Raw genomic sequence first — 19,586 nt, 5'->3', positions numbered from 1 at the left:
TATTTATTTACAGACGCTGTAGTAAACTACAGTCTAATCATATTTAAGTTAATTTAATATTCAAGTTAACTGCCACGCCGGGCCTCCCGGTCTAAGGCGGTCTAAGGCACCTGTCTGACATGTAGCACGCTTCTGTCTATGTGTAGGTAATCCTTTCTAACGTGACTTTTTTGAAAGATATCACGTAGTAGAACTGCTTAAGTGTTGCTCTCCGCTTTCTGGAGGGCTTTCTGGAGAGTTTTGAAATCAGTGGAATTAGAGTATGATAGCTAAGGAGATGGAGACATTTCTGGCGTTTGATTGCAAATATGCAGACAGAGTCAAAAAGAGAACACACAAAAGGCTGTTGTATAAAACAGCTGTCTCCGGATTACATCTTCAAACTAAGAGCAACCATGGCATCCGTGACAGAGAGGGAGAAGAGTCCAGTCTATCCGGGTAAAAGAGTCTAGCTAGCTACGTCTTCAGATATTACACGTTTCTAATTTAGTCAAAGGACCTGCATCAGTGCTAATAGGGGTAGGAAATACATGGAGTTGTCCCATTTGAAATACTCTAGTTGTGTAAGTAAAAGTCCTGCTGCTCCGCCTCTTCATTGGTGTAAGATGTGTGGAAAGCATTTCATCTCCATGATTTCTTTAGTTAGTCACATCAAAATGCATAGTGAAAGTGACTCATTGTACTTCACTATGAGTACTAAGTTAATAATGCACATGGGAATTCACAAAGGGGAGAAATGATTAAAATGGCCAAATTTTGGGAAATGTTTCAGCAACAGCTTTAATATGATCCAACACATTAGGAGCCACACAAGGGAGAAAACCTATCAATGTCCTCATTGTGGCAAAGGTTTCAGCAATAACTCTCATCTGAAAGTTTACATCAGGAGCCACACAAGGGAGAAATCGTATCACTTTTTGTGGCAAAGGTTTCAGCAATAGCTCTCATCTGAAAGTTTACATCAGGAGCCACACAAGGGAGAAATCGTATCACTTTTGTGGCAAAGGATTAATTCAGAAAGCATACATGTTGCATATAAGGATTCACACATGTAAGAAACTTCATACTACATATTAGTAGTTTTTGTGGTAAATGTTTCCGCTTTGGCACAGATATGAAAGTGCACATGACGAGACACACAGGGGAGAAATCGACACTGGAGAAATCGCTTAAATGCAGTTTGTGTTTCACCGCTCACATTTCTCTGACAATTTACATGAGGATTCATACAGGGGAGAGATCATACTCAGTAGCCAATTTGTTAGGTACACCTCCCCGTTCAGAAAAATGGTTTGCTCCTACAGACATTGAGTCATGTGGCCATGGCATGCTATATAAAGGCAGACAGGTATTGAGACATTCAGTTGCTGTTTGATTGAACGTTAAAATGGGGAAAACGAGTGACGTAAACGACTTTGAGTGTTGTATGATTGTTGGTGCCAGGCGCGCCGGTTCCCGTATCTCCAAAACGGCCAGCCTCCTGGGCTTTTCATGCATGACCGTGTCTAAGGTTTACCGAGAAGGGTGCCACAAACAAAGAACCTCAGTCAGCGGCGGTCCTGTGGGCGAAAACAGCTCGTTGATGAGGGAGGTCAAAGGAGAACGGCAAGAATCAGGCAAGCTAAGAGACGGGCCCACAAATAGGCAAATAACGGTGCAGTACAACAATGAAGTGTAGAATGGAATTTGAGAATGACCACACCGGGTCCCACTCCTGTTAACTAAAAACAAGAAGAAGTGGCTCCAGTGGGCACACGATCACCAACAGCAGAACACACTTATTGAGGATTGGCGAGACATCGCCTGGTCTGACGAATCCCGGTTCCTGTTGCGTCATGCTGACGGCGGAACCAGGATTTGCCATAAGCGACAAGACTTCATGGCCACCATCCTATCTGGTGTCGACGGTACCGGCTGGTGGTGGTGGTGTATGTTTTTAACGCCACAGTGTACCTGAACATTGTTGCTTGTACCTGATGCATCCCTTCATGGCTACAGGGGGTTCTGACCCGGTAATAGATGGATGTACCTAATAAACTGGCTTGTTTATGTGTTCTGTATGTGGAAAAGCTTTATTTCATCAAGTGCAATAGGTGCACATAAAAAAAAAACATATTACCACATCACAATGGTCATCCAATGAAACAAGAGATAGCAGAGAAAAAAAACAGGACTTTACAACAGGTGTATTGTATTTAAAAGGAGCCCAACTCAGAGGGAATAGCCTGTGTGCCTTATGTGGGGAGAGGGTGTCATGTCTGCTCCTGCTCTTCCATTCTGGCGTACGATGTCGCCAGAATACCAACCCGCCAGCTTGATTCAATCTGTATCAAGGAATTTACATTCAATCTGTATCACAATTTACATTTAAAGGCAATGTTCTAGGGATCGCGTGACAGCATTCACGGTAAACGCTCAATCGTAATTTACCTCTACATTTCAATTGCACTATACCACAGATCTTCTGCGATAGTGATTGAATCGAGCCCTAACAAAGAGCACTAAGTAGTTTCCGAGCAACAGTAGTCACTGCTAATCTAATCTGATGTATCTGTACACAGAGCATTTGATTTGATGTTTAATTATATTTCACATCTTTTGATATCCCAGTTTTTTAAAACTATTTTGTTCCACTGTATTGAAAGCAACTTATTTTGAAAACGTCACTCCATGGGATGTTAATAAATAAAGATTTTATAAAGATTAAATAAAGATTTTATGAACCATACCGCAACTCTCCATGGTGTTATGACTGCCTATGTATACCCATTAAAGTGTTTTTCAGTGGGGTATTCTTATGTACAGTGTAGTACAGCAGAGACAAATGCAGATGATTTGACACATGGTAAGTGTTTATTAGGTGGGTTTTTCTCCATTACAAACAGCGCAATAAGGGGGAAAGCAATATCAAAACTGACCATTATCCAAAAGACAGGGTTGATGTAAAGCAACCAAAGTCAAAGGGATATGGAGACAAGTGGCAAATACAGTGGTATAACCATCGCATATATATTTACATATTCATTTGTAATTGCATGGGGAAAAGAAACAAAATGTAAAATGCTACAAAAGTATTTACAAGTTAATAAATAAAGCAAAACACACGCAAAAAATCTAAAGTACAAAGGACTTTGAGTCTTTTATAATACAAAAAGAACATAGAAAAAACATTGAACAGGTAATCGTTAGAGTTCTGAGTCTCAGACAGCGACGGAGAGCGACGGTACAAAGGTTTTAAGGAGGATCATTGTGAGAGGGCGAGGCATGAGGACATATTCCTGATCAGGCAGTGTTTCTGAGAGGGACTAACTTAGTTTGATCGGCGCAGTCGTTGGCCCTTACTTTTACCAACGACAATGCAGACACAGAAGAGAGTCTCTTTCACACACACAAACATTTGTGAAACCTGAAATGTTGACATCTTTATGACAGATCCCCCCCCCTCTGATATATAGATATTTTTTTTGCACCTGGGGAGGCACACATTCACAAAGAAAAAGAGAAACAATAAGCCCACATTCCAGGATGAACTCTCACTTACACAAAGAGTTTGAGATGTGCACAAAGGAGCCATCCCTCATTCATCGACGCATTACAGAAGTTGTCTTTAACCACAGATCTAGGTTTAGCGTTCCCAACCTCAATCCTAACCTTGGTCATAGGACGTAGGAATATAAACTGACCTTGAATCAGGGCTTAGGGGCAACTTCCATCAACACCACCGATATGAAGTCCAATGAATGACATATGGGCAGTAGACTCCCAGACCCCAATATTCACAAACATACAGCAACCATCACTGTCACCAACCAGCACAGTTGAATGCATTCATAGCGCAGTACATACATAATGTGACTAGGGAGAGGCTATACGGACACACCGGAGCTCAAGTGGATGACATTGTCATGCCCTGATCTGTTTCACCTATCCTTGTGGTTGTCTCCTCCCCCCTCCAGGTGTCGCCCATCCTCCCCATTATCCCCTGGGTACTTATACCTGTGTTTTCTGTCTGTCTGTGCCAATTCGTTTTGTTCGTTCAAACCTACCAGCGGTTTCCCTTGCTACTGTCTTCGTTATAGTCCCTGTTTTGTAGTTTCACAGTTTTGACCTTTTCTGCCTGCCCTGAGCCTGCCTGCCAGCCCTGAGCCTGCCTGCCAGCCCTGAGCCTGCCTGCCTGCCCTGAGCCGGCCTGCCCTGAGCCGGCCTGCCCTGAGCCGGCCTGCCCTGAGCCGGCCTGCCCTGAGCCTGCCTGCCCTGAGCCGGCCTGCCCTGAGCCTGCCTGCCCTGAGCCGGCCTGCCCTGAGCCTGCCTGCCCTGAGCCGGCCTGCCCTGAGCCTGCCTGCCAGCCCTGAGCCTGCCTGCCAGCCCTGAGCCGGCCTGCCCTGAGCCGGCCTGCCCTGAGCCGGCCTGCCCTGAGCCGGCCTGCCCTGAGCCGGCTTGCCGTCCTGTACCTTTGCCTCTACTCTGGATTATTGACCTCTGCCTGACCTGACCATGAGCCCGTCTGCTGCTCCGGTGCCTTACACTCTACTCTGGATTATTGACCTCTGCCTGCCTTGACCTGTCGTTTGCCTGCCTCTGTTTAAATAATACACTTTTGTTTCTTCAACACTGTCTGCACCTGGGTCATACCTTAAAAGGTGATAGACATATGTCGCGCAGCTGAGAGTTCAGTCAGCCGTCCTGATAGGCCCTTCCCAGCTGGTTTATGTTGGCTAGCTGGCAACAGCAGCGTGGTGCTAGTTAAAACTGGCAATAGAAAGGGAGAAATAACTTGTAGTATTGGTCATCTGGATTTGGTCACCATCTCCAATTTGTTCCATCCCACTTGATTTTTATTTTGAGTAGGATAGCAGCCTACATGAAAAATAACTTGTAATGTTGGTAGTCATCTAGATGGATGTCACCGTTATGCTACACAGCTCAATGGGGAGAGTCAAGCCAACGCAACACAGGGCGCCGTGTCCTTCTCTCCCGCTTGACGCAGTAAGGATAGGGAAGTAGATAGTGTAGTAATTAGTGATTTTCACCGAAAATGTACTACTACGACATAAACCTCTAACGTTACATTTTGTACAATTATTAATTAGACAAAAACTAAAGGATTCTGAACACTCCCAAGTCCCAACTTCGACCGACAAGTTTCAAGTTCTCGCTGAAGTTTTTAGCCACAAGCATTAAACGAGCTTGCTGGGAACGGCACATCAGGAAGACTGTCTGAAATGACTGAACTGGATCCGTTCGTCACCACTCGACTCTCACTGCACAAAAAACGTCAGCAATTTGGGCACCAGGAGTGTCCATATAGCCACTCCCCTATGACCACCCATCCTTATGATAATTGACATATGAAAAACTATCATTATAGCACCTGAAAACATACCCTTTCTTCACTACTGTACTGAGCTGAGCCAAGCTGTACTGCGCTGGCCTAGTTATGCATCAACCATAGTGGCTGGAACTGTGCTGGAAAGGACCATGTTAAAATACAATATCAGAGCCAGCCAGCACACTATGGTTCAGATTAGCACAATATGTAAAAAGGCTATAGAAGTAAAGTATATCCAGCCTACATATAGCCTGCCCTCTGATAGAGACCCAATCCTGAGTCCCTTTTAGAATGTTTACTGTCATGCACAGGACACAGTGTGACACGGTCACAGTCAAAAAGTCAATCATTTCAGAAATCCCTTTGAGCACGAACACAGGCTTTAACACTGTAAATCCACAATACCACTGACCTGGCTGCTGATAATTAGGGACGTTAGGTTTGATCAGAAGTGCTGTAATACTGTAAGAAATGGATAGACATGGGCTACTACAAACCAAGGACTCGTCATATCAGATTATCTTCCATCAGAGTCATAGACAAAGAATCACACATCTGTGCAAGGAATCTCTCAACAGCAAGCAAACTCACTCCCCCACTTCAATCTCTATGCTCCCCAAAAACGGTCTATGATCATATCTCATAGTCCACTCTTCTCTGCTCTTTGGCACACGCGGAGTGGACCAGTATGTTTTAATTAGAGTTCTTTATTTTCCTCTCCTTCATTTATCTCCTGAATTAACTGACACAAGGAAAACAGGCCTTAATGAAAGAGAGAACTAAAGGAGGGAGCAGACCAGAACAGTCCAGTTTCATTCTTCTTTTTTTCCTTTACACTACATAGAACAAAAAGACTAGACATTTAAAGACCACATTTCATTTCACAACATCCATCTCTGTCCATCTCTCTCTGAGTGCTTGAATACTTTACACACACACACACACACACACACACACACACACACACACACACACACACACACACACACACACACACACACACACACACACACACACACACACACACACACACACACACACACACACACACACACACACACACACACACACACACACACACACACACACACACACACACACACTGCATCGGCTGAGGGAGAGTTCTGTAGAAATGACAGGGAGTGTAACTCCTTTAGAGGGAAGGCATTTTCAGACGCACCTGGATAAAATACAGTTACCATTTTCCCTCAGTTTTCCTTCTTGAGTGCTCACTATCGATTAGGACGTCCACAGAGAGCTGAAGCTAACAGGAAGTGATTTGTGCAAGTTCATTGGCTTTCCATCCCACTCAGCTGTATTAGTCCTCTGAGGCTTTGACACTCAGACGCCGAACACAAGACCGAGCTGGCGGCTGGCCCCTCTACCATGGTACATCAAGGGTGGTACTAAAAGGTGGCACCCAGAGAGCCCAGCAGGAAGCGGGAGGTGGGCGAGGACATGGTGTAGCCCCTCAGAAGATGCCCTTGCCGATTTTCAGGCCGTTCTGCTTCATGCGCGGCAGTGTGGAGCTGGCCACATGCTTGGTCCGGCCCACCTTGGGGAAGCCACGTTTCTTCAGGACAAAGTCGTAGTTGGCCGAGGAGTTCATGGCATAGAAAACGTTGGCATTGTCTGGAATCTTCAGCTCTGTGGGGTGCAAAAGAAACACAGGTATGGTTAAAAGACACATTGAACCAACAGACAAAATGGAATGTTAAAATATGGTTGAGAAGATGGGACGGAGAGATAGTTAGACAAGGCTTATAGTGTACAGATATTTTTTTAAAGTACAGTAGGACCAGAGATAGGAACAAATTGGAAATGGGTTAGGAACACGGAAATGTTTGTAACTTTAGAATGTAGTTCAAAATGCATCAACTCTGAGGTTTGTATCTTTCAGATTCCAGTCTCGAGGTGAGCATGACAGACAGCTGACTGACCTTTCTCCTCAGAGATCTTCTGCAGCAGTTCGTAGTCCTCCGCTCTCTCCCGGTCCAGGTTGTGTTTCACCATGGCCTTCCTGATCACCGCCGGCGTCTTGTCCTGACTGGTCACCTGGAGATCACATTATGACCACATTAAGATATTGGGATTGGCTCAACCAGACGCCACAACCACCAAACACATTGGTAGGGAATTTCTCTTTCCAATCTACCATAATCATCACGAACGCAGCAGCTCACCAAGATGCTCTTGTACATGTTGCCGTTGTCCACGTCCAGGCTGACCCGGATGATGCAGCAATCGTCCACCTGCTGGTTGTAGAGGGGCAGTGACAGCGACGAGTAGTTGGACACACCCGACACGGAGCGCTTGTGCGAGCGGGAGCCGGCCCCTACCACGGGCGTGGAGGACATGGAGGAGGAGGAGGCGCTGCTGGAGCCCGAGCCAGATCCCACACCAGAGGCGTCCAAGGAGGACAGAGAAGTGGACTCCCAGAACTGGAGAGAGACCAAGAGAGAAGGGGGACTATTGAAATGCAATCAAGGAAAGCAATGCATCTTAAACAGGTACATTTCACATGTTTGGAAACTGTTGAATGAATTCCAGTGTATTTTGACAAACATTTGGGAACACTGGAATTGAGACTGGTGTTTTACATTATGAGTAATGGGATAGTATGACTTGAACATGCCACTAACATGACATGAAGAAAACACAATGAAAAATACGGAGTGATGAATGTGCGACCGGGTGAAACCCACAAATGCTACTTCTATTGAGTTGTTATGAGCAGTATGGATACAAGGTGAACTCTTCATCCCCAATTAAAGACACAACAAAAGGAAACCAGTCAAAACAAACAGGTCAAAGTGCGGTGATGATCAACGTGAGCAGACGCATAAATCAAAACTACTCAACATGCACACGCCATTCTACAGGGATGATGTAATGGTGACGTCACACAGATAGATAGAAACAGTGCAAACAGCACAGTCCTTTGATGGTAGTGTGAAATGGCCACAAGCTAGTGTAGGTGAAACATGGTACAGGAAGTAGTAAATAGTACCGTGGGTGCCAGGTCAGGCAAGGGGCCGCACTTCCCTAACGTGGAATTGGCATGTTTTACGGAAGGCGTGGAGCTCTACGGAAAAGGAATTAAGAGCTACAGTCACCAGTGGGCTTCACATGGGCTGTTTCTTGTGGGCTGGAAGAGTTATAATATGCTATGACACTGCTATAGTGATCATACTGGTATCATGGTCTTTAAAGGTAGACTCAATGGTATGACATCAACATATTACACAGTGGAGCAACTTCCTGCTTACAGACATCAACACTGACAGAATTCAATAGCACACTGTCCTCTGACATGTCTTCGTTGTAAATAGGAGTGTATTCTTAACTTACCTTCCAGTGTAAATTGATAAATAAAACATCTCTCTCACCTTTCGCTCGTGGGCATCAGGCGAGTCGGAGATGAAGCTGATATTTATCTCCTCGACGTCGGAGCTGCCGGAGCCAGCTGAGGTGACACTCAGGGAGTCTGCTCCGTCACCCCTTCCACCTCCACTTGAGCCCCCCAAGCAGGGGGCGTAGCGCAGCTGCTCAAAGGACTTGGAGTGAGAGCTGCCCGCACTGCAGTAGCCTGGCTCCAAGCTGGCCGGCTGGCGACTGAAAGAGGGTGTGAAGGAATGGGAGGGAGAGGGAGGAGGGAGAGATGGGAAAGAAAATGCAGAATGGGAGGAAGAGTAAGAGAAAGAAGAATGAGTAAAATAAATGAAACATTGACACAAATCGAGTGCACATCATTAGAAGGGAATTCCGACCCGAGTTAAGCGTAATTGGAATGTAATTCCCTTTTTATGCACTTTTCTCGATATACGTATTCTGACCTTGAATTGAACCTGTTGAAGCTATGGGGGCGCTATTTCATTATTGGATAAAAAAACGTGCCCGTTTTAAGCGCAATATTTTGTCACAAGAAGATGCTCGACTATGCATATAATTGACAGCTTTGGAAAGAAAACTCTGACGTTTCCAAAACTGCAAAGATATTATCTGTGAGTGCCCCAGAACTGATGCTACAGGCGAAACCAAGATGAAACTTCAAACAGGAAATGAGCAGAATTTTTGAGGCGCTGTTTTCCATTGTCTCCTTATATGGCTGTGAATGCGCCCTGAACGAGCCTACGCTTTCTGCGGTTTGCCCAAGGTGTCTGCAGCATTGTGACGTATTTGTAGGCATATCATTGGAAGATTGGCCATAAGAGACTACATTTACCAGGTGTCCGCCCGGTGTCCTTTGTCGAAATTGCTGCGTAATCTACAAGCTGCACGCATTCATCCATGTGATTCAGGGGAGAGAGGAGACTTATGTCATGCAATAAAATGCAAATGAATTACTTAAAAATCATACAATGTGATTTTCTGGATTTTTGTTTTAGATTCCGTCTCTCACAGTTGAAGTGTACCTATGATAAAAATTACAGACCTCAACATGCTTTGTAAATAGGAAAACCTGCAAAATCAGCAGTGTATCAAATACTTGTTCTCCCCACTGTATACTTGTGGTGGTGGAAACATGTTTCTGTCTGAATGCAGCTGTATCGATCCTTTGGTAGTAATTAAACTTGGTTAAGCTTCTCTGGTGTCCGTGAGTTATTTACTCTGCAAATTAGAACTGAAAACACTTACTTACTTTCATTTTTCTTATTTTTTTTCTTGTGGGGTTTTTCTAGTAATACATTGTTATTGATTATTGCATTTATGGGTTTTGAGTTTGCAAGAAAGGTATTTCAGTGTATTTGTGCATGTGACATTAAAACTTGGAAACTTGAAGGTGTGGCAGATGTCCACAGATACACCATATTCTGACCTTGACTAATTCCCTAATAACTCCACCACCTTTACGCGTGATGGAACCATGAATAAGGTCGAGAGAACACACTGGTGGGAAAAGCACCTCCTTCATTTTTTCAATAGAAATAACAGCATTCTCCATGCACTGCAATTTAGAAATTTATAAGAGCTATTGATCAGAGGTAAGTAAATGAGTTAACCATTTGGATAAGGGGATTGTAAATATAAATTACACTTGTTTTAGATCTGTATTATCTTATTATGATCGCTGGAGACAAATGGGAAACCAGTCATGGCAGCAAACTGAAGCATATCAGCATATCAACTTTCCCACAGTAAAGTGGGCCTCGAATGTCTTAATTATAGGCTACTCCGACCTACTCTTTTCCCTATTTCTATCATGTTAAATATTAGCCACTATAAGTATTGTACCTCACTAGGCCTAATAACCACACATATTCAACTGAAAACGTACTGTTAGTTCCCTTCAGTTGGTATAGCCTACATTATCATTGAATTACATTTCCTTTACCTTCATCTGCCTCCTCTGTAAATACATGCAGGCTAATTAAATCCATATGGAGCTCAGACCGTTGGAACCCAACGCATGGCACAATACTTGGCTGTGTCATCACACAGTTCCATGGTTAGTGCAGGCAATAGAGGAGGGTATAGTCTACTATTGTACACTATTCTCCCTATTATAATTCTTTGTACACTAATCTTCCAATATTACAATCGGTTGAAGAAATTCATGTGGCAATTTTCAGAATTAATCTTTCTTTTGTGCGTAGAGGCTCTCCAAATCTGTTTTCTATGATTCATAAATACTTTACTAAACATTTACTAAACTATATAATATGCATATATTTAGAAGGCTTTCTTTCATTGATCCCTTATATTCTGAACCCGTTCTCTCAGTATATTCTAGTAATTGTGTTGACAAAATTCTAACTAAAACGGTACAGTGTATTTAAAGGGATGGCTTAAGATACTGAAAACCCTACTGTATGAAAACTCCACGAGAAAATATTTTGGCCAACAAGTGTGAGGGTTTTCAGTTGTTTAATAAAGTATTTCAGAGAAGGATGCAGAGCACGTTACACGAATGAATACGGTAAATCTAAAAGATGTACATTTCCTAAGACTGAATCGGACCCACATTGCACCCATTGAGCGGAAATACTTTCTGCAATCATTTTGGGAGGATTTCCTTCTTTACTCACTCGCTCCAGCGTTTGATGATTCCTGTGTTCTTCTTCTTCAGAGTATTTGAGGCCGACGCCGACAGCGGCTCGATCTCACACGACTGACTGTAGCTGTGGAAAGCACACGAAGAAGAGTATGTGTGTGTTCCTGTCTTTTCAAGTGTCTGGTCCTCCCCTTCCCTCTATCCCACCCTTCCATTCTAATACATACTGTTTGTCACACCCACCATAATATATTTCTAGTGTTTATGAACATATTATTTAATGCATTTCTAACAGAATAGTCTCGGTTCCTTCTCTTACCTCTCGGCCTCAGTGAGTTTGTCCACACCGGAGAACCACTGTCGGAAACGCTTGTTGCGGGTGAAGTTATAATTGTTGCAGGCCAGCTGCAGAAGCTTGATCTGGGCAATCACCTCAAACTCCTACGAGACCAGAGGAAATATAAGGGTAAGTATGCGGTGTTCATCTTCATCATCATCACTCATTAAATACATGTTGCATTCCTTACCTTCCTCCTCTTCTCAAAATGTATCAGCCCTCCCTGTAAGCAAGTACATATGTTCTTTAGAAACAGAAATGGTTTAAGAAGGTGTGTGTTCATGCGTGCGTGCGTGTGTGTGACTCTCACGTCCAGGTAGTCCTTCATGGCAGTATCCATCATGACTAGGTCTGTCAGGAAAGTACCCAGGTAGGGAATGGTCCCCTGCATCACACTCTGAAATACACACACACAGACAGACAGAGACTGGGGTTAGTGTGTGTGTGTGTGTGTGTGTGTGTGTGTGTGTGTGTGTGTGTGTGTGTGTGTGTGTGTGTGTGTGTGTGTGTGTGTGTGTGTGTGTGTGTGTGTGTGTGTGTGTGTGTGTGTGTGTGTGTGTGTGTGTGTGTGTGTGTGTGTGTGTGTGTGTGTGTGTGTGTATATGCATGACTTTGCTAGTGATGAAATAATGCATTACAGACTTTTCCCCCGCTGAGGACACATGTAGATGAAAATAAATACAAATATTTATTAATCTCCCTCTGCGTACAATGATTAGGTTAAAGAACTATCTCCAGTTGGCTATTGTTCTCCGTTTTAATAATTGCACAACTGACCATATGACTACACTGTAATTACAGTCAAATGAAACTGTAAAGTTGCATATCACTGCTACAGTCGTGGTCAAAAGTTGAGAGGCACAAATATAAATTTCCACAAAGTCTGCTGCCTCAGTTTGTATGATGGCAATTTGCATATACTCCAGAGTGATCAGATAAATTGCAATTAATTGCAAAGTCCCTCTTAACATGCAAAATGACCAGCTGACATTGTGTCAGTGATTCTCTCGTTAACACAGGTGTGAGTGTTGACGAGGACAAGGCTGGAGATCACTCTGTCATACTGATTGAGTTCGAATAACAGACTGGAAGCTTCAAAAGGAGGGTGGTGCTTGGAATCATTGTTCTTCCTCTGTCAACCATGGTTAACTGCAAGGAAACACATGCCGTCATCATTGCTTTGCACAAAAAGAGCTTCACAGGCAAGGATATTGCTGTCAGTAAGATTGCACATAAATCAACCATTTATCGGATCATCAAGAACTTCAAGGAGAGCGGTTCAATTGTTGTGAAGAAGGCTTCAGGGCGCCCAAGAAAGTCCAGCAAGTGCCAGGACCGTTTCCTAAAGTTGATTCAGCTGCGGGATCGGGGCACCAACAGTACAGAGCTTGCTCAGGAATGACAGCAGGCAGGTGTGAGTGCATCTGCACGCACAGGGAGGCGAAGACATTTGGAGGATGGCCTGGTGTCAAGAAGGGCAGCAAAGAAGCCACTTCTCTCCAGGAAAAACATCAGGGACAGACTGATATTCTGCAAAAGGTACAGGGATTGGACTGCTGAGGACTGGGGTAAAGTAATTTTCTCTGAATGCCCTTTCTGATTGTATGGGGCATCTGGAAAAAAGCTTGTCCGGAGAAGACATGGTGAGCGCTACCATCAGTCTTGTGTCATGCCAACAGTAGAGCATCCTGAGACCATTCATGTGTGGGGTTGCTTCTCAGCCAAGGGAGTGGGTTCACTCAATTTTACCTAAGAACACATCCATGAATAAAGAATGGTACCAACACAACCTCCGAGAGCAACTTCTCCCAACCATCCAGGAACAGTTTGGTGAGGAACAATGCCAAAAGTGATAGCTAAGTGGCTCGGGGAACAAAACATCAATATTTTGGGTCCATGGCCAGGAAACTCCCCAGACCTTAATCCCATTGAGAACTTGTGGTCAATCTGTCTCTTGAAACAGGCAGTTGAAGTCGGAAGTTGACATACACCTTATCCAAATACATTTAAACTAAGTTTTTCACAATTCCTGTCATTTAATCCAAGTAAAAAGCCATAACATAATTTTCTGGAATTTTCCAAGCTGTTTAAAGACACAGTCAACTTAGTGTATGACCCACTGGAATTGTGATACAGTGAATAATAAGTTGTTAGAAAATGACTTGTGTCTTGCAAAGTAGATGTCCTAACCCGACTTGCCAAAACTATAGTTTGTTAACAAGAAATTTGTGGAGTGGTTTAAAAACAAATTTTAATGACTCCAACCTAAGTGTGTGTAAACTTCAGACTTCAACTGTATATTTCCATCTCTTTCCCTGTCTTCTCTCTCTTTTCCCTCCCCTCTATATCCCTCTCTCTCTTTTCCCTCCCCTCTATATCCCTCTCTCTTTTTTCCCTCCCCTCTATATCCCTCTCTCTCTTTTCCCTCCCCTCTATATCCCTCTCTCTTTTTCCCTCCCTCTATATCCCTCTCTCTTTTTTCCCTCCCCTCTATATCCCTCTCTCTCTTTTCCCTCCCCTCTATATCCCTCTCTCTCTTTTTCTCTCTTTTTCTCTCTTTCACTTTCATTTTTTGAGGTCCCCTTTACTCTCTTCTCCTGCCCTCTTCTCTCTTTAAATATGTCTGCCAGGTCATTTCATTTCTCTCTTCACTCCCTCCCTGCTTTTCATGTCATCCTCCATTTCCCTAAAGCCACTTTTTCTATCTTTTTAGTCCTTTATCTCTCTCTCTCTGTCCAGTCAATCTCCCCCTCCTTTGTTGCATTCCTTCTATCTTAATGTCCTTACCAGGTCTCGGGGCTGCTGCTGTCTCTTCTGGGCTCGTTTGGGGTTTATTTCCAGGGTGGCAAATTTGGACGTGCCCTCCTAGACAGAGAGAAGAACAGACAACAAAAACCCCAGTGAGATCAAATGCCTAAGCCCCTATTTCAGCGATCAAATAACACGGGTTTTTGTTTGGTTAAACATGGTTAATTAAATGGAAGAATACACACTTTTTCCTGGAATGCATCATGTCCTTTATCAATCTATGAAATGGTGAACAAACAGACTCCCACATTCTACTTCAGAGGAACAGGCAGAGTAGGCATATGCTCAACTGGGACAGCCTACCACCATGCTATGATGTCACTGGGGGATTCCCCACCCCCCCAATAACACACCTACCCATCCTTAATACACACATAATGGCTACCTCTAGATGCGCTGACATCTGTGTGTGTGTGTGCTATGGAATTTGGGGAATGTTAGGGTTTGAGGTCCACGTGTGCGTAAGTGGGCTTAGTTACTATCACTCCAAACAAACACACCCCCACGTCCAAGTGAAGACCAACCACCCATGACCTGCCCTTTATATCGTTCTGTCCTATTCTGTTACATAACCGTTGATAATGGATTAGCTAAATTAATCATGTTCCCAAGTGCAGAAAGCGCCATACATTGTTAGGTAAGAACTCTACTCATAGGGAAGATGACCAGACATTTCGCCAAGATATTACATTAAGATGGGAAACTCCTGACGACAGAATTCCATACTTTGTTTTTCAATTTCATGGTGGAGAAATTGTATTGCTGTCCATTCAACTACCTGAATAAAGTCTTGTTTTTATGTGTCACAAATTTAATTTCAGAATGCCCTTTTTGGGCACCAAGCGCGACACACGTCACACGTTAGTTACCCTATTATGCTACCTCCTGCAGGGGGTAGTGTGTCAGCCACACCCTGTCATCTGATCCTGAGTGATGATACCATCAGTGTGTGTGTAGGGGTAGTCCTAGAGGGGTGTGACCCCACACAAAGGAAATCATATCACTCAACTGTGTGTAAGTATATATCATATTTATTAATGCTTTACTGATTCTGCCCCCCAAATACATAATACACACACACACACACACATATAGGTGTGCCAGGGTTTCTGTTAGGAAAATGTGGCACCGGACAATATGACCGGGAAGATTTTAATTTACCGGCCATTTGCAAAATACACATGACCCATATGCATTGGGGTGCATAACCCACGGTGCTCAGAATGACAGAGATCACATTTAGATTATGGTAATGCATCTTAACAGGATGTTAAGGTAATGCATCTCAACAACTCGTGTAATGAAGCAGCCAATAAAAGGTAATTTTCAAACTTTTTTTCCAGAAGGCGATTCGCGGTAAAACACCATTCTAAACAGAACACCTGGGAAATACCATTCTAAACAGAACACCTGGTAAAACACCATTCATAGCTGTCTTTGCTGTCTTCGTATCTTCGTTCCAAGATAATTGTGTTGTTTAGGTTTAGAGTGTGTAGTCTTAGAGTGATTATCTTAATTTACCGAGGTTAGCTAGCCAGCTATTTGTCGTCCTTAACGTAGGAGACTCTGCTAGCTAGCCAACAGCTAGCCAACGCTAGCCAACGTCTACTGAATAGAACTCAACAACCCGGTCGCATTCACAGGTAGTATCACATTTTCATTTAATTTCATTACAGTACAACGGTTTGATTTGTTTGATCGTAGCTAGCTACATAGCTAGCTACATAGCCGTCTTTGTATCAAAGATAATTGTGTAGTCTAGAGTGATTTTCTAGGTTAGCTAGCCAGCTATTGTCGTTCTTTTAACGCAACGTAACGTAAACAACACTACTAGCTAGCCAGCTAGCCCCCCGAATAGCAGCACTGCAGAAACTATTACACTCAACGGAACGACTTGATTAGTGTAGTGTCAACAACGCACCCACTGCCAGCTAGCCTACTTCAGCAGTACTGTATCATTTTAATCATTTTAGTCAATAAGATTCTTGCTACGTAGCTTAACTTTCTGAACATTCGAGACGTGTAGTCCACTTGTCATTCCAATCTCCTTTGCATTAGCGTAGCCTCTTCTGTAGCCTGTCAACTATGTGTCTGTTTATCCCTGTTCTCTCCTCTCTGCACAGACCATACAAACGCTCCACACCGCGTGGCCGCGGCCACCCTAATCTGGTGGTCCCAGCGCGCACGACCCACGTGGAGTTCCAGGTCTCCGGTAGCCTCTGGAACTGCCGATCTGCGGTCAACAAGGCAGAGTTCATCTCAGCCTATGCCTCCCTCCAGTCCTCGACTTCTTGGCACTAACGGAAACATGGATCACCACAGACAACACTGCTACTCCTACTGCTCTCTCTTCGTCCACCCACGTGTTCTCGCACACCCCGAGAGCTTCTGGTCAGCGGGGTGGTGGCACCGGGATCCTCATCTCTCCCAAGTGGTCATTCTCTCTTTCTCCCCTTACCCATCTGTCTATCGCCTCCTTTGAATTCCATGCTGTCACAGTTACCAGCCCTTTCAAGCTTAACATCCTTATCATTTATCGCCCTCCAGGTTCCCTCGGAGAGTTCATCAATGAGCTTGATGCCTTGATAAGCTCCTTTCCTGAGGACGGCTCACCTCTCACAGTTCTGGGCGACTTTAACCTCCCCACGTCTACCTTTGACTCATTCCTCTCTGCCTCCTTCTTTCCACTCCTCTCCTCTTCTGACCTCACCCTCTCACCTTCCCCCCCTACTCACAAGGCAGGCAATACGCTCGACCTCATCTTTACTAGATGCTGTTCTTCCACTAACCTTATTGCAAATCCCCTCCAAGTCTCCGACCACTACCTTGTATCCTTTTCCCTCTTGCTCTCATCCAACACCTCCCACACTGCCCCTACTCGGATGGTATCGCGCCGTCCCAACCTTCGCTCTCTCTCCCCCGCTACTCTCTCCTCTTCCATCCTATCATCTCTTCCCTCCGCTCAAACCTTCTCCAACCTATCTCCTGATTCTGCCTCCTCAACCCTCCTCTCCACCCTCTCTGCATCCTTTGACTCTCTATGTCCCCTGTCCTCCAGGCCGGCTCGGTCCTCCCCTCTCGCTCCATGGCTCGATGACTCATTGCGAGCTCACAGAACAGGGCTCCGGGCAGCCGAGCGGAAATGGAGGAAAACTCGCCTCCCTGCGGACCTGGCATCCTTTCACTCCCTCCTCTCTACATTTTCCTCCTCTGTCTCTGCTGCTAAAGCCACTTTCTACCACGCTAAATTCCAAGCATCTGCCTCTAACCCTAGGAAGCTCTTTGCCACCTTCTCCTCCCTCCTGAATCCTCCTCCCCCTCCCCCCCCTCCTCCCTCTCTGCAGACGACTTCGTCAACCATTTTGAAAAGAAGGTCGACGACATCCGATCCTCGTTTGCTAAGTCAAACGACACCGCTGGTTCTGCTCACACTGCCCTACCCTGTGCTCTGACCTCTTTCTCCCCTCTCTCTCCAGATGAAATCTCGCGTCTTGTGACGGCCGGCCGCCCAACAACCTGCCCGCTTGACCCTATCTCCTCCCCTCTTCTCCAGACCATTTCCGGAGACCTTCTCCCTTACCTCACCTCGCTCATCAACTCATCCCTGACCGCTGGCTACGTCCCTTCCGTCTTCAAGAGAGCGAGAGTTGCACCCCTTCTAAAAAAACCTACAATCGATCCCTCCGATGTCAACAATTACAGACCAGTATCCCTTCTTTCTTTTCTCTCCAAAACTCTTGAACGTGCCGTCCTTGGCCAGCTCTCCCGCTATCTCTCTCTGAATGACCTTCTTGATCCAAATCAGTCAGGTTTCAAGACTAGTCATTCAACTGAGACTGCTCTCCTCTGTATCACGGAGGCGCTCCGCACTGCTAAAGCTAACTCTCTCTCCTCTGCTCTCATCCTTCTAGATCTATCGGCTGCCTTCGATACTGTGAACCATCAGATCCTCCTCTCCACCCTCTCCGAGTTGGGCATCTCCGGCGCGGCCCACGCTTGGATTGCGTCCTACCTGACAGGTCGCTCCTACCAGGTGGCGTGGCGAGAATCTGTCTCCTCACCACGCGCTCTCACCACTGGTGTCCCCCAGGGCTCTGTTCTAGGCCCTCTCCTATTCTCGCTATACACCAAGTCACTTGGCTCTGTCATAACCTCACATGGTCACTCCTATCATTGCTATGCAGATGACACACAATTAATCTTCTCCTTTCCCCCTTCTGATGACCAGGTGGCGAATCGCATCTCTGCATGTCTGGCAGACATATCAGTGTGGATGACGGATCACCACCTCAAGCTGAACCTCGGCAAGACGGAGCTGCTCTTCCTCCCGGGGAAGGACTGCCCGTTCCATGATCTCGCCATCACGGTTGACAACTCCATTGTGTCCTCCTCCCAGAGCGCTAAGAACCTTGGCGTGATCCTGGACAACACCCTGTCGTTCTCAACCAACATCAAGGCGGTGGCCCGTTCCTGTAGGTTCATGCTCTACAACATCCGCAGAGTACGACCCTGCCTCACACAGGAAGCGGCGCAGGTCCTAATCCAGGCACTTGTCATCTCCCGTCTGGATTACTGCAACTCGCTGTTGGCTGGGCTCCCTGCCTGTGCCATTAAACCCCTTCAACTCATCCAGAACGCCGCAGCCCGTCTGGTGTTCAACCTTCCCAAGTTCTCTCACGTCACCCTGCTCCTCCGTTCTCTCCACTGGCTTCCAGTTGAAGCTCGCATCCGCTACAAGACCATGGTGCTTGCCTACGGAGCTGTGAGGGGAACGGCACCTCAGTACCTCCAGGCTCTGATCAGGCCCTACACCCAAACAAGGGCACTGCGTTCATCCACCTCTGGCCTGCTCGCCTCCCTACCACTGAGGAAGTACAGATCCCGCTCAGCCCAGTCTAAACTGTTCGCTGCTCTGGCCCCCCAATGGTGGAACAAACTCCCTCACGACGCCAGGACAGCGGAGTCAATCACCACCTTCCGGAGACACCTGAAACCCCACCTCTTTAAGGAATACCTAGGATAGGATAAGTATTCCCTCTTAACCCCCCCTTTAAGATTTAGATGCACTATTGTAAAGTGACTGTTCCACTGGATGTCATAAGGTGAATGCACCAATT

The 19,586-nt window shown here is 45.3% G+C and overlaps 1 protein-coding gene across 5 annotated transcripts in view; it reads right to left on the bottom strand.

Moving 5' to 3' along the window:
* Nucleotides 1-6,134: 6,134 nt before the first annotated feature.
* Nucleotides 6,135-19,586, bottom strand: part of LOC124016638 (ral guanine nucleotide dissociation stimulator-like) — a 106,826-nt gene continuing 93,374 nt past the window's right edge. For 3 of the 5 annotated variants that reach the window (XM_046332168.1, XM_046332169.1, XM_046332171.1), the window contains 10 exons: nt 14,449-14,526; nt 11,972-12,058; nt 11,852-11,884; nt 11,644-11,765; nt 11,359-11,451; nt 8,719-8,944; nt 8,340-8,414; nt 7,513-7,770; nt 7,270-7,384; nt 6,135-6,976 (listed from right to left, as the gene is read on the bottom strand). In XM_046332168.1, the coding sequence (XP_046188124.1) occupies nt 6,801-6,976; nt 7,270-7,384; nt 7,513-7,770; nt 8,340-8,414; nt 8,719-8,944; nt 11,359-11,451; nt 11,644-11,765; nt 11,852-11,884; nt 11,972-12,058; nt 14,449-14,526 (1,263 nt within the window). In that variant the 3' untranslated portion in view covers nt 6,135-6,800. The remainder of the gene's footprint in view (nt 6,977-7,269; nt 7,385-7,512; nt 7,771-8,339; nt 8,415-8,718; nt 8,945-11,358; nt 11,452-11,643; nt 11,766-11,851; nt 11,885-11,971; nt 12,059-14,448; nt 14,527-19,586) is intronic. The other 2 variants (XM_046332170.1, XM_046332172.1) reach the window with 1 other exon arrangement.

The sequence above is a fragment of the Oncorhynchus gorbuscha genome, linkage group LGY (genome assembly GCF_021184085.1).
Source record: "Oncorhynchus gorbuscha isolate QuinsamMale2020 ecotype Even-year linkage group LGY, OgorEven_v1.0, whole genome shotgun sequence".
NCBI classification, from domain to species: Eukaryota; Metazoa; Chordata; class Actinopteri; order Salmoniformes; family Salmonidae; genus Oncorhynchus; species Oncorhynchus gorbuscha.
The sequence above is the reverse complement of the archived record's forward strand: the minus strand, read 5'-3'. Positions and strand labels throughout refer to the sequence as shown.